Raw genomic sequence first — 15,564 nt, 5'->3', positions numbered from 1 at the left:
CAGTTAAATAAAACTATAGTTAGAGGTGGCCCTTAGTATGTGGGAAATTAACAGGATTTTCCTCCTCTTCATCTTCAGACTCTTCAGAAGCAGCAACAGGACTAGTTAATTCAACTCCAAATTGTTCAGAAAGCTTTTTTAACTTCTCTTCTAAGAGAATATTTTTTTTCACTTCTTCTTTGTAATTATACTTCAGATCTTCGATTTCTTCAAAAAATGAAGGATCAAAATTTTCCAGTTCTTTTTTCAGCTTTTTTATTTCCTCCTAATAAGAACATATTATCTTTAAAAGGTATATATAGGAAAAAATACATTCCTTAGGTGTGAACTAAAGAGATTAATTACAAACATGAAAGCCAAAGTAACCTGAATAGTCAAATTCATGGCAGAAGTATTTTCTTAAGATTTTATTAATAAGGTTTCATTGTACAGTGTAAGTAACTAACTTGTTAACTGTCAAATTATTTGTTCTCTAAGTTATGTCCTGGTCTTGGACTAAAATTTATCAGCTCTTAAATCAGAGGGGATTTAATCTTTCTCCAAAAGAATATTAAGATACTCTCAATGAGGCAATCAAAAAACTTGGCTATTCACAACATTGAAGTTATTTTGGTTAAGATTCTTTGGTTAGGCTTTACTTGTATTTTCTTTACAAATATCTGATTTTCAATGAATAATGGTCACTTGTTATAAATATATTTATGAGCAGGTAAACTGTTGGGCTTCTGCCTGGCTAAAAGTTAGGCATCTGGTAAAGGAACAATTTGAGCTTTAATGACCATGTAGAATAGCCAGTGATCACTAGTTAATTTTCATATTTATGCTCTTTCGTTCTGTTTACAGATTCTTAAAGAGATAAAGCATATCAAATATCTTTCTTTAAGGAAACTATTCCTGAAAAGAATTTCTGAAGGAAATAAAAGACATTTCCCAATGTGACCCAAAACTTAGAAAAATATTAAAATAATGAGCTATATTTGTGACAATTAAAAATAATTTACTCTTTAATCCTATTTGTCTCAATTTTTTGATGGTTCTGTTTTAATAAATATTTTTAATACAGTCAGATGAATATAATCAACTTTGTAATATCAAGGTTAAATGTAAGTATAAAATGTGATCCCAGGAATATTTAGGATACATACTTAAAACTCAGAGATGGTGAGCATAAAAACAGTTTTCAACAGCTGTTTCCACAAAACATTTATAATACTATAATTAAAATAGTTACCTTCAAATGCTGCTTTTCTAGATCTGAGGTTTTGAGCTGTGTCTCTAGATCTTTGACCTTTTCCTTTAGTTGATCAGGATCTGTCTCCAAAAAAGTGAAAATTAGACTAAGCTTTTCCCACTCTGAATGAGTTCAAGATAAAGGACTTCTTTTAGAGGATAAGGAGGAAATTTATGAAACTAGAGCCTGGAAAATGTTGTCTTTTATTGTTGAAACACTTTTCAGGCTGTGAATTCTGTACGCTACCTCTATATCAGGTATTATAATTCCATAAGCAGACAAAGAGAAGAGGCATACGTTAGATGTTTGTTAGAAGTATAGATCCAGGTTGATTTTTTACATGGAAGAAACCATTATTTTCAGAGAAAAATTCTAGAACCGAGAAAATCTGTTAGGTGCTAATAGTACAACATTAGAATAAGTAGACTGTTAGGGAAGGGGCTACAACCATAAGGTGGCCAAATGCTCCTGTTACCCAACAGCTTTGACTATTCCGTGTACTTCAGTGCGTATTTACTGTAATTATTGGGTTGGCCAAAAAGTTCATTTGGGTTTTTCCGTAAGAGGTTATAGAAAAACCTGAACGAACTTTTTGGCCAACCCAATACTATGTGAAAAATGTGCTGGGCAGGATGGATAACACAAAGATGAATAAGTCCTGATATTTTGGTAGGAAAACATAAAAAGCACAAGGGCTTTAATTTATTGATTTCCCCCAGAGTTAACATATCTCTAATTTTATAATGAGAATCAATGGGCAATAGTATTTTTGCTTTAATTGCCATCTTTGCTAGAAACATACTTTCTTTAAACTGCATATAATGTGTCATGTGGTCATATTTTACATCCATTGAGGGGTAAAATTTTTAAAATAATGCTGAATTTTGAGAAAATAATGGTCAGCAAATACATTTTCATGAATGGGACAGGAAGCATATTCTATTAAGGTGACCTTGGAATGGTCCTCCAATTACTGTAAGTTGGAGACAAATATTTTCCTCATACTTTTCAAAGCTTCCCTCACCTCTGCAGAAAGTACTAATGATTTTTTTAGAGTTGATTTTTGATCACTGGAGTGCTATATTGAGTTGTCTTAATCAGTGGGATGCTATACATTACATAGCTTGGTAATGAAATTATGCAGTAAAAGTGATTATTATGTATAGCACTTTCCAAAAGTTAGCTTAATGATCACGTATACTTAAATAGTGCTTTAAAATTTCCAAAAAAGTTTTGGTTTGATTTTGAGCCTTAACAGTCTTTGGTAGATATCCTTATTTTTAAATAGAAGATGAGGAAATGAGGGTTCAGAAATTCCTTCTCGGGAAACTGAGGTTTAGAAAGAGAACTTGCCTAACATCAACAGCATTAACTGCTCTTTGGTGCTGTGTCTGGGTTAGTACACCAAGCTGGCTGCTGGAAGAGATGTTATCAAGAGAGGTTTACGTATGTACTTATAGTCACCAAGAGAGGAGGCAGTCTAATGGTCAATAGCAGGAAATGGCAAGGAGCTTTGGAGTTTCACAGATTTAGGCTTCATCCTGCCTCTGCCACTTCCTAGCTGCTTTGAATCTGTTTAACACAGGTAGAATGGAGACAGAGGTACTCAAAATTCAGGGCTATAAGAATTAAATTATACAACGCTTGTAAAGCATTTAGCACAGTGTCTGGAATGACTCATACATGACAGCCTTAATACAAAGTAGCAACAAGACTACTTGGTAGGATATTGAAAAGCTATGTGAAATAGTCAAAAACTGTTTAGATATAAATTAGTATAACCCTTTGGAACAGAATTTGGCATTTTCATAAAAGCTATCAAATACAATATGCATACAAACAATCGATTCTTATTATTTGCAGTAGTTATGTTCTATAAAGTCAACATGAACAATGAATTAGTGAATACTGAACCACTGCTCTTAGGGAAAATAAACCTACATACACATACATCTCACATAGATTTCATAATCTTAAATCCTGGAAACAACTCATCCTGGTAGGTCCTATTTTCTTTGTTATACAGGAGAGAACAAGGTTGGGAAGTATCAAGTGACTCCTGAGGCTGCCCTAATGACAGGCATCAGAGCTGAAATTTAAACCCAGTCCAGCTGGTCCCAGAACCAGAGGTTCCTGCCCTGTGCAGCAGTGCCGCCTGTTGTCTCTTCCTCTGGTCATCCTTGTATGAGAGCTGAAACAATGCAGAGCATCACCTTGCTGAATCTCATCTAGGAAAGTGTGGATCATAGAACTTAAATTTTTCACTGCTCTGTGTGTATGTCTGCAAAAGTACCACACAGTACTGATTTGGGGTTACAAGTAAATTTACTGAGTAGGTGAATATGCAAATACAGAATCTGCAAATAATGAGGATCAACTATTCACTGTATGTGTGTTCACGCATATACATATACATTACATACCTGTGTGTATATGTGCATACCTATGCACACAGGAACAGGGGAATGATTAGTAATCACTTTTGAATGCAAATGGAAGAGGGTAGGATAGACTTTTTTACTTTGTAAAAGGAAAAAAGAAAGGATATAGGCAATGTTTACTTATATACATTTAGTTTTTAAATTAATAACAAGATGAAAGTAACATTTAGAAGAAAATGTTCAAAGGGCTTAAAAGGGCCTATACTGAGAAACTGGAAGCAACAGACCCAATATTTATTACTTAGCATTGTAACAGACCCAATATTTATTACTTAGCATTGTATCATGGTTAAATCCGTAACATCCAGATGGAATACAAGGAGAAAGACACTTGAATACTTGCTACTCAATATTACAGACAACTCAAAGGGCTCAATGGGAATATTGTTTTGTGGAAGACAGAGACAGCTTTAAAAACTTAAATCAAGGATTTGATTTTATAAAAGGAAGACAGTTATCAGAAATGTGTGAACAAACAAGAAAGGCAAACCCTAATTCAAAAACTTGGGTTATCTAACATGCTATGAGTGTGTTAAAAAATATACTACCGGGTATGGTGCTTTGAGGTCCATTCTGGTCTTTGTTAACTTCTATCTGATGGATTAATTCTTCTTTTTCTTTTTCCAGCTGTCTGTTAGCTAATCTAGAACACAATGATAATGTGTTAAAAAAAGACAGACATTGCTCCACAAAATACATGAGCATTTCTTTAATTGTGTGATGTACAGTGCTTAGAACTTGCTGATATTTATAAAGGTAAACATTTGTCCATTTACTCTCCCTGCTGCAATGCTAGCATTCTCAGAGATCAGAGAATCAAAATCCTTCATGTTCTTAAAATCTGATCTGATGTCATTTTCAAGAGTAGTTTTTCTCTTGCAGGGAGGAGCCTCACAAAAGTACGCTACACAGAGCCTTGGAAGAATTTTTTTCCTCATTTCAATTAACATTTGCCTTTGGAAGCTAAGGTTTAATATATTCTATGCGATTAAGAAAGTTTAAATTACAAACTTGACACCTATATTAAGATCTGGTTTACCCTTTTTTTAGCATCCATTATATAAAAGAGTGATTGGCATTAGAAGGATGAAATAAGGCTGAAAAACCTATTAGGCAGCAAGGTTGAAAAATCTTAACTGTCTAGATATAGCAAATGTGGTTATATTAAAAAATAATTTTTAAAAAGTAGTCATATGAACAAATAATATACCTAAGAACTTGAAGCTCCCATTGAAGGCCTTGCTCTGTTTCATCACCTTCAGGAACATGTTTGAGAATCTCAATCTTTGGGCACAATGAAAAGTTAGAAGACAAAGTTTGACACGGAAATATGAGGTTTTATAAAGATACTTTCAATGAAGCATAATTTTAAAAGTTGAGTTTTCAAAAGTTCATATGATTGTACATCTATGGTGATCTATCCACTATTTATTCAACAATTATTTATTGAGGAACTACTGCATGCCAGGCATTGTCCTAGGCACACTGGATACAGCAGTGAATAAGCAAAATCCCTTCCTTCATGATCCTGTGGTCCTTACATTTTTAGTGGGGGAAGACAAACAGTGAGCATGTGATGTGACCTGATAACACTTCAAGATGGTGGGAAGGGCTATTAAGAAAAATAACCTAGGGTAAGAGGACAGAGTGATGGAAAGTAGTATAGGTTTGGGAGGGTCTGAGGAGCTTGCATTTAAGCAGAGACATGAAGTGCAGGGGTGAGCTATGAGAATATTTGGGTAAACAGTATTCTAAACAAGGGAAACAAAAGCAAGGCCCAGAAGTTTGGATGAGTTTGGTTTTCCCGAGGATTGAAAGAATGTCAGCGTGGCTAGAGCACTATGAGTGCTGGAGAAAGTAAAGGTGAGGCTAGAGAGGAAACCAGATGCCATACCATGTAGGTCTTTGCAGGCTATGAAAAGAACTTTAGGATTTTGTTCTGGGGTAATGGGAACCACTGGAAGATTCTAAGGATGAGACTGCTATGATTTGCTTTATACCTTTAAAGGATTACTTGGCAACTATGTGGAAAATAGGTCAGGGATAAGGAGGAGAAGGTGAAACAAGGCAAGAGCGGAAGCAGGGAGACCAGTTAGGAAATTACTGCTATTCAGGTGTGAGAGAATAGCTTAGACTAGACTGGCAGTGTTGGAGGTGCTGAGACATCATCAGATTTGGGATACATCTGAAATAGAGCTGACAGGATTTAATGAAAAAGACACGGGGTATGAGTGAAAAGAAAGGAGTCTATGATCCAAGGTTTTTGACTTAAACAAATAGGTGAATGGTGGGGCCATTCACTTAGATGGAACTTGTAGGAGAGGAATTAGTCCAGAGTTCATTTTTACCTACATAACACAATGAATGCCGAGGGGTGGTTTGAAATACGATGCATTATTTTATCACATAAAGAAAAATGACATTACTTGCCTGTTGCTCAAGATCTTCCGTGTATTTCTTAACTTTTTGTTCCCTCTCTGTTGCTTGTCTTACAAGCTGTTTAAGATCAGTAAGGCTTTTAGTTTTGTTGGCAATATCAGTTTCCAATTCTTTCAACTTGGTTTCATACATTCTAAAAGTATAAAGAAAAAAAAATGGTGTAGACGTGGAAAATAATTTCTCTAATTCATTTAAAAGCTAGTTCAAGTTACTGCGCTAAAAATAAAGAATATCTTATTATACTGTGTCTTCTAGTCAAATCTTTTCCTACATATTTACTTAGCATTAGGTGACAGCAAGGGATAAGTACCCCTAATTAACAGGCCAATTAAATAGAGGATTTAGATGTTTCCCAAAGTTATAACAAGGATGGAACCTGAATTTTACCACTGTCAAAGATTAAAATCAATACCTTTTTCAATCACAAATAGAAATTAAATTCATAAGAATATAAAATTCTGTATTATTGAATATTCTTAGGAATATACTTAGAGATAACAAACTAAAGCATTTAATACACACACACACACACACACACACACACACACACACACACACGTAGGAGGTATCCAGGTAGAGCAAAACCAAAAGAACACTGCTGGGAGAGGGAAAAGAATGTGTAAAAGCAGGGGTAAGAAAAATGGCATAAGATGCGGGAGGGATGAAGCTTGTAAAAATCTAAATAGATTTGTAAATTTTCAAGAAATGATCAATAGTTCAAAAAAAAAATCCACACTCCAAAAGAAACTTCTAAAACACTGAGCCAAAATGGCTTTACAAACCCATCATACCACCTTAAAGGAGACAATGCTTATAACATTCAAATTTTTCCAGAGAAAAGGAAAGAAGGAACACTTTGGCAACAAAATCAGGTAAGGACAGGATAAAGAAGGAAAATTATTATCTCAGTATTACAACAAACTAATACAATTATTATCAAAGAGCTTGTGATAAACCTTAGGAACCTAGATTAGAAGGCAACGTTCTTAACCTGACAAAAGCCATCGAAGTGGTGAAATATCTTGAAGCTCACTCTGTCATTCAATTCCCAGCTCTAAATGCCACCCAGTCAGAGAGGCCTTCTCTGACCACCCTATCTAAAACAGCTCCTGCATCACCCCGGCCTGTCTCAGCAGTCAGTACTATAAAGCTGGATGTGGAATAGACGTTATCAGTTTGTTGAATAAATAACAGAGCAACTATAAAGATTTCAGTGTGAACATAATGGTTAATGGGTACCAAAAGGTTATCTCCAAACCACTTTACCGAACTGGGTGTCTAATCCCATCTGCAGACTTTAGCAATTTTTTTGGTGGATTTAGAGAGGCTTGAGGCCAAAGATCAGAATTAGCCTTCTGTCAAGTGGATTCTACTAGGACTTAGTTTTTTTAAAAAATGCTTACTGAAGGCCTACTCTATACTCAGTTATCTGTACAGTTCTCAGATGAAAAACACATAAATGATCTAAAGGGCAAAGTCATTTTCAGTTATGGTTAAATCTCATCACCCCTTCAAATATTTATAAACTTTATAAACCCTTTTCACATTAATAATCTTTTCTGCAGCCCCAAAGAGCCCTTTTTTAGAAAAGAAGAGGACAGGGATTATCATTTCCACAGCTTTAAAAAACCTTAAATTCACAGAAGAACTGTAATTTACTTAAGGGCATAGTGAGAAATAGGTATTTCTAAGCCCTGGAAGCTACCTGGCTCTCTGAAGGAACCTAGTCAAAGCAGGCCTTTTAGAAATACATCTAGGGCTTCCCTGGTGGCGCAGTGGTTGAGAGTCTGCCTGCCGATGCAGGGGACACGGGTTTGTGCCCCGGTCTGGGAAGATCCCATATGCCGCGGAGCAGCTGGGCCCGTGAGCCATGGCCGCTGAGCCTGCACGTCCAGAGCCTGTGCTCCGCAACAGGAAAGACCACAACAGTGAGAGGCCCACATACCGCAAAAAAAAAAAAAAAAAAAAGAAATACATCTAACATAAAGCAGAGTCTGGCATGCAGCAGGTACTGAGTAAATACCTGCTGGATAAATACATCTCGAAGCAACTCAAAATTCTTTGAGTCCACGTGTGATTGTAGAAGGAAATAAAGGGCCAACCAGGAAATCAACTGATAGGGTTGCTGGTTGACAGCCTCTGCTGGAGTCCAAGCAGGCAAAAGAAGACCCCTTCTCCCCTTTACACTATCACACATATTATTTCATTTAGCCCTCACACCAGCCCTCTGACAGAATTAAGAAACAGTTATGGGGGAAGAGTAGATTCTGAGTACTCTCAGTATGATGTTGGGACAGGAACCAAGGACCCTTCTCCAAGACTGCCTGGCCACCTGGGCCTTCTAATCTACCTGCAAAACCTTTCTCTTTTCTCCTTAGACTTGTCTGACAGGGTCAAGTGAGTGCAGCCGGCCCACTGTGGGGCCTGCTGTAGCCTCACAGTGCTAAGATTGCCATCCCAGCTGTAGTGATGGTGGCTGCCAATCCGCATCAAGTCCATTCTCAACAGCAGGTAGGTATCCAAGGGGATGCTGAGATGCACAAACAGAAGCAACTCTAGGAATATGGTAAAATAAAGATATGTTTGCCTTCTGAAATGGGGCCAGTAGATGTCAAGAACACCCCTTCATACAGGATGACTTTATTGGGACAGGACATGGGCAGGATGTCACTGGTCTCTGGCTTCTACATATACTCCTTGAAGCAGCTGCTTAACGTTGGAAGTGAGAATGACACCAAAGCCTTTTACTGACTCATCGGAGTTATGATGAACCACCTCTGGGGACAGTGACAATGAACATATGAATGTTTACTACTGAATTCCTATCACCTCTTTCATAGCCACAAAGTTGATTTGACAGGCAGGAATTGCACATACTTTCAGAAAAGGCTCAAGGGATGGGAGAAAATCAAGTGCCAGAAAGCAGAGGCCAGTAAGACATTAAAACTGTTTGCTGAATTCATCTGTTGAGGCTATTTGAAGAGCAAGATGCCCAGAACATAACTCCAAAATTGCAGTTGTAGCTGGAGAAAAGCAGCACCCGGGAGAAGCTGGGCACCATCAGTCCAGGCTCATGGCTGACAGCAGCTTCACGATGCCTACCCAGCTCCAACACCCTTAGCCCAGCCCCAGCTCTTCTCTGTCCCATGCCGACACCCCAATTAGTTAAATATTTTAAGGAAGAAAAAGTGAGGATCATGTTAAAACAAACAACCAAACAGTTCTTTATGAAAGAACTAAGTGAATCACTGTCATATTCTTTAAAAACAATAATGGCAGAATTAGAGCTCATTAAACTGTGCAAATTTTAAACTGTTTGTTCCTACCTTGTAACAACAATTGATTTCCATCTCTTGCTGTCAGCACCTTCAAGCTGTGGACCTCTACTTTCTGCCAACTGTAATCTCTTACCAGTCTCTTCTAGTTGAACTGTCATCTTCTCATTTAATATCTCCAAATTATTCTTAGCTATCCGTAATTTTTCTGCAGCTTCAGTTTCCTATCATTAAAAGCTAATTAGTATATTATGCCAAAACGTAATATTGTTCTCATGGATATAGTATATTCAAAATTATCAATCACTACAAACTAGAAAGAAAATAACCTGGAGTTCTAAATGCTGATTAAAATTCCAACAAAAATCCAATGTTTCTTTTACTGTAAAACAGCAATATGGCCATAATAATTAGAACAGATCATGTAAATGAGGTTAGAAAAATACATTTACAATATTTTACTCTAGTGGTTACTTTAAATTTGTCATATTTGTAATAGTTAGAGAAAATGGGATAGTTTATGTCTTTAGATTTTTTTTCATCATTCACTGAGTATTTTAATTTCAATACCATTACCCAAACACAATTTTTCTAAGTATTTAAATAAATTCATAAGGTACATATATCCAGTTAATTAGTTAATGGGATTAGATTTCAAGTTGTTTTAAAATGCCGTGGGGGAAATGTCTTTAGATTTTTAAAAGATGTTTTGACTTTTTAGTACCTGAGAGACATAACTGTAAGTATAAACTATGTGTAATTACCACAGATTATTTCCACTATTAAACATCCACATTCACAGCACAGTACCACTCTGGCCTCACAATACATTCATATACCACTGTAACTAGTTTAAAAATATAATTGCAATTTATTCACTGGATCATCCATATAAATAACAACACCTATTTTTCTGGGGCAAGGAATATATTTTGCCACTTAAATAGAAAGGAATCTTACTGTTTAACAAAATAGTTTCATATACTCTTTTTTTTTTTTTTTTTTTTGCGGTACGCTGGCCTCTCACTGCTGTGGCCTCTCCCGTTGCGGAGCACAGGCTCCGGACGCGCAGGCTCAGCGGCCATGGCTCACGGGCCCAGGCACTGCGCGGCATGTGGGATCTTCCCGGACCGGGGCAAGTACCCACATCCCCTGCATCGGCAGGTGGACTCTCAACCACTGCGCCACCAGGGAAGCCCCATATACTCTTTACTGTACATCAAGCATTATTCTAAGACATGTGCATAAATATTAACTCATTTAAACCCTGTAGCAGCTCTGTGAAATAGATATACTCAATATTCCCAGTTTTACAGACGAGGAAATTGAGAGGAGAGGGAATAGTAGATTCCCCTAGCTCCCACAGTTAAGAAGTAATAAAGCAGGCTTCCCTGGTGGCGCAGTGGTTAAGAATCCACCTGCCTATACAGGGGACACGGGTTGAAGCCCTGGTCCAGGAAGATCCCACATGCCGCGGAGCAACTAAGCCCGTGAGCCACAACTACTGAGCCCACGCGCCACATCTACTGAAGCCCACGCACTCTAGAGCCTGTGCTCTGCAACAAGAGAAACCACTGCAATGAAAAGCCCGTGCACCACAACAAAGAGTAGCCCCCGCTCGCTGCAACTAGAGAAAGCCCGCGCACAGCAACAAAGACCGAACACAGCCAAAAATAAGTAAATTTATTAAAAAAAAAAAGAAGTAATAAAGCTAGGATTTGAATACTGGCTACATTATACTGCCTCTGAATTTATTAATTTTTTATTTTCAATGTTCCTCATAGTGAAAGGATGGTGGGCATAAAAACACAATTCCTGGATGAATTGGGAGATTGGGATTGACATATATACACTAATATGTATAAAATAGATAACTAATGAGAACCTGCTGTATAGCACAGGGAACTCTACTCAGTGCTCTGTGGTGACCTAAATGGGAAGGAAATCCAAAAAAGAGGGGATATATGTACACATATAGCTGCTTCACTTCGCTGTACAGCAGAAATTAACATGACATTGTAAAGCAACTATACCCCAATTAAAAAATAAATAAATAAAAACAAAACAAAACAGCACAATTCCTAAATCTCTTAATACCTACTCTGAGTAGGTACTCTCATCAACTTTTTCATTGTTTTCCCAAAATGTAGCAGTTAATTAACATAAAAATAAGTATAGTCAATAATGAAAGCCATACTTTTTTAAGTTCTTTACGAAGCCTTTCATTTTCAGCAACAATTTTCTCTGTGCCTTTGGTCTTGGATTCATAGTGCATGCTCAACTGACGTCCAAGATGAACTCTGAGTTTTTCTAATTCAGCCTAGTAATTAAAAAAACCCTACATTATCAAAACAAGGAAATAAACGATGATCTTGTAAACTCATAAAACTTAGTTTAATGTGGTTTTAGAGACCATATTTGATATAATTAGAATTAAATTCTCCCCTTTAATACTGGTCATCTAGAGTAGAGGTTCCCAATCTTGGCTTAGAATGAGCTGATGACTTTAAAAAAGAATCACAATACCAATGGTAGGACCAATCCCAAAATAATCTGATCAATCTCAAAATTGGGGGCTTAGGCAGATGTATTTTTGAAAATAGATACAGTTAATAATTTTATGCTGCCAGATTGAGAAGCAATGGTCTGGAAATAATAAAATGACCAAGTGGTGCTACTCTAACTACTCTTAGCCTTGTCTCCAACATTTTTTTTTCTGTATGTGTAAAATATCTACTGCATCCATTAAAGCCACTTTATACACTATATTTTAAATTGTCTTTAAAAATTATATCAGTAAAACATTCTGTACAAATGACCGCATTAAGAATATTACCTTCAGTTTTCCGTTTTCCATTTCAATATTAGCCATTTTTTCACTGGTTAACATTCCTGATGCTTTTTTCAGCTGTTCATTTTCCCTTTGGACTTTTTCAACTACTTTTTTCATTAAACCAATGGTTTTTTCTAGTTCTGGGATTGTCTTTCCACTTCTACCAGACTAGGAAAAAATGTTAACTTTTTATTTAATCAAATATTTTAGAGAGTATAACATAAAGTACCAAGAATATAAGAGGTTTATTATTAAACTCATTGTTGATTCCTAACATTTGAAGCCAAGGCTTGTACGACTTCAACTCGTTATAATAACCCTGTGAAAGAGGAATTACCCTTACTTTGCATATAAGAAAATCAAGACTCAGAGAATTTGATATTCCTAAAGTCATGCAGCTAATAAGTAACACCTTAAACCCTAGTATACTGGAAAGAACATTAGTATAGTAGCATTATAACTAGGAAGCTGCCATGGATATCATAAAAAAATAATTATAAAATGTTAGAACCAGACCAAGGAGCAGTTAGCAGTTACCTCAATGAACAGATGGAAGATTCCTGGAAGTTAAATGTTTTCAAGGTGTAGAGGGATATGCAATGAAAAAAGAGATGGTATAGAGTCCAAGTGGGATAAAAAGCATGTAAGATGAGACAGATGATAAAATACATTAACTTGAAACAGAGAAAGCTTAATGATGTTTTACATTATAGATGCAGCAGAATAAAATTGAAACTAGAGGCACTAGTAAAGGCATATCAATACTGTTATGACATATCCAAACTTGTTTTTTCATTTCCAGCTTATCACTTCTGAAGCCAAAACAAACATACGGCATATTCTCACATACTCACCCCTCTAACGTGGCCAAGTTTCCTCTCTACTTCTGCTTTTTCTTTCTTAAGAAATTCACACATTTCCTTCAAATCCCTTACCTGATTCTAAAAGATTAAAGAAAACATGTAACAATTTAACATAGCTATAGCCATTGAAAAGGAAAGGCAAACAATTCATCTGAACTACCAGTCTCTTCAACTGTATAGCTGAATTAAACAAGTGGGTCTTTACACCAATGAGGAGGATTTTGAACCATGACATATGCTGAGTTAATACAACAGCATTTTGTATATGAATTTCAAGAAATATTTCCTGCATTATTGCCTTAGTATACAATAGAAATTTGAGTTTAGAAGTCCTGATTTCAACTCTCCCAGAGATTACATATGTAGAACCTTACCCACATAGTACAGAGAAAGAGACAACTGATCTTCTGACACTGGTTCTAAGTGTAAAAATCAGAATGAGAGAAGCAGGATATAGCTTAATTATACTGTTACCAGTGGAATTAACAGATTGCTGATATTCTAAGTTAAAAAACACAAATGAAACAGTCAGTCAAGAGAAAAGGACTCCCTTAAATAGGATAAGATTTGGAAAACCAAAAATAAACTTATTATAAACATCAAAATAAATTTCTAAAAGAGACAATTATCCTAAAATATTTTAATTTAAAGACTATATTTTTAGAGCTATCCTAATATTTTAAAGTGTGACAACTGTTAATTAAATACACCAACCATCATCTTGCCACACACATGACATTTGAACTTGCTATTTCTGTTGCCTGGAACTCTTTTTCTAGTAACTGTATGACCTACTTCCTTACCTGTCCCCTAGCTCTCTGCTAAAATATCACTTTATTAAGGAAGCCTCCCCTTACTATCCTATTTTAAAGAGCAATCCCATATTCAGTTGACCCTTGAACAATGTGGAGGTATAACTTATAGTTGGTCCTCTATATCTGCAGTTCCTTTGCATCCGTGGGTTCAACCAACCATGGAAAAGGCAGTACAGCAGTATCTACTACTGAAAAATATCCCCATATAAGTGGACCCTTGCAGTTCAAGGGTCAGCTATACCCCTATGCAACACACACACACACACACACACACACACACCCTTCACACTAACTGTGCTTTTTCTTCTTAGCACTTTAACCTCAGCTGACATACTACATATTGACTTGCTTACCTATTATGAGCCTTCCCTTACTGGAATGTAAGCTCTACAAGTGCAAGAATTTTTTTGATTGCTGTTTTCCAGCACCTAGAAGAGTACCTCACACAAAAAAGGCCCTCAACAAATAACTGTTAAATGAGCAAATGCAGAAAGTATAACACTACCATGATATTTTATGAATATGAGTTTCTGACTTCTTCATAAGCTAACATGGTAAACATAACAATTAAGTAGGGAGAAAAAGGCATTAGATTTCCTAACTATAATAAAGAATATTAAATTTACCTTTAATCTTGGCAAATCTTTATTTGCTTGTTCAAGCTGAAATTTTAATTCAATATTTTCAGATGACAACTTCAAGTTTTCCCTCTGGAGCTCCTGTTCTCTTTGATAATGATCATCTGACTCTATTCGTGAAGTCTTCAGGAAAATGAAGTTAGGAATATTTTTAAGGTGTAACAAATAAAAGCTACGCTGAAACACTACGCTGAAAGGGAACATTTTTCCTCAAAGGAATGAGAAAATTGGAGAGCTCTAGAGAAAACAACCATAAACGAACAAACAAACTCACATGAGAAAAGGTAATCAGTCTGTTGTAATTAATACAGAAAGCAAAGTCAGTGTGATTTAATAATGTCCACACATATAATGCCTCCATATATACTCTCATAATGACTAAACGAATTTGTAGTGGTCCTTCCATCCAAAAATAAAGTACTGTTACCTGTTACAGATTGTCTCATGCCCCAACCCCTACCCAGCCCCAAATTCATATGTGAAGTCCTAACTCTCAGTACCTCAGAATGACCTTATTTGAGGATAGGGCCTTTTCAGAGATAACTAAGTTAAAACAGGGTCATTAGGGTGGGCCTTAATCCAACAAGGTCTGATGTTCTTATACCAAAGGGAAATGTGAACATACAGACATACATAGAAGGGAGACACTGTAGAGATGGGGAGAAGCTAGCCATCTATGAGCCAAGGAGAGAGGCCTGGAACAGATCCTTCCCCCAAGGCCTAAAGAAGCAATCAACTCTGCCGATACCTTGATTTTGGACTTCCGGCTTTCAGAAGTGAGAGAATACATTTCTGTTGTTTAAGCCATCAACTCCGTGGTGTTTTGTTATGGTGGCCCTAGCAAACAAATCTACAAGCCTACAAAAAGTGCCTCAATTCCTCCTCCTTTAGAAAGCTATTCATCATTCCTTGAGCTAAAGTAATCACTCCCTCCTCTGAAATCCAGTAACACTTTATTTGCATTTCTTTTGGCATGAATCCACCTTGGGTTATTATTTATGTTCAATTTCAGTTCTCATTCTAAGCTAT

General features: G+C 36.4%; 1 protein-coding gene across 1 annotated transcript in view; it reads right to left on the bottom strand.

Annotated features, from left to right (window-relative positions):
- Positions 1-15: 15 nt before the first annotated feature.
- Positions 16-15,564, bottom strand: part of CEP290 (centrosomal protein 290) — a 97,299-nt gene continuing 81,750 nt past the window's right edge. The window contains exons 43-52 of the mRNA XM_079936196.1: positions 14,524-14,658; positions 13,074-13,160; positions 12,223-12,387; positions 11,584-11,706; positions 9,438-9,610; positions 6,103-6,244; positions 4,883-4,956; positions 4,221-4,315; positions 1,232-1,311; positions 16-265 (exon numbers count right to left, since the gene is read on the bottom strand). Of these exons, the coding sequence (XP_079792322.1) occupies positions 20-265; positions 1,232-1,311; positions 4,221-4,315; positions 4,883-4,956; positions 6,103-6,244; positions 9,438-9,610; positions 11,584-11,706; positions 12,223-12,387; positions 13,074-13,160; positions 14,524-14,658 (1,320 nt within the window). The 3' untranslated portion in view covers positions 16-19. The remainder of the gene's footprint in view (positions 266-1,231; positions 1,312-4,220; positions 4,316-4,882; positions 4,957-6,102; positions 6,245-9,437; positions 9,611-11,583; positions 11,707-12,222; positions 12,388-13,073; positions 13,161-14,523; positions 14,659-15,564) is intronic.

The sequence above is a fragment of the Stenella coeruleoalba genome (genome assembly GCF_951394435.1).
Source record: "Stenella coeruleoalba genome assembly, chromosome: 11".
Taxonomy (NCBI): Eukaryota; Metazoa; Chordata; class Mammalia; order Artiodactyla; family Delphinidae; genus Stenella; species Stenella coeruleoalba.
This window is presented reverse-complemented; position numbering and strand designations above follow the sequence as displayed.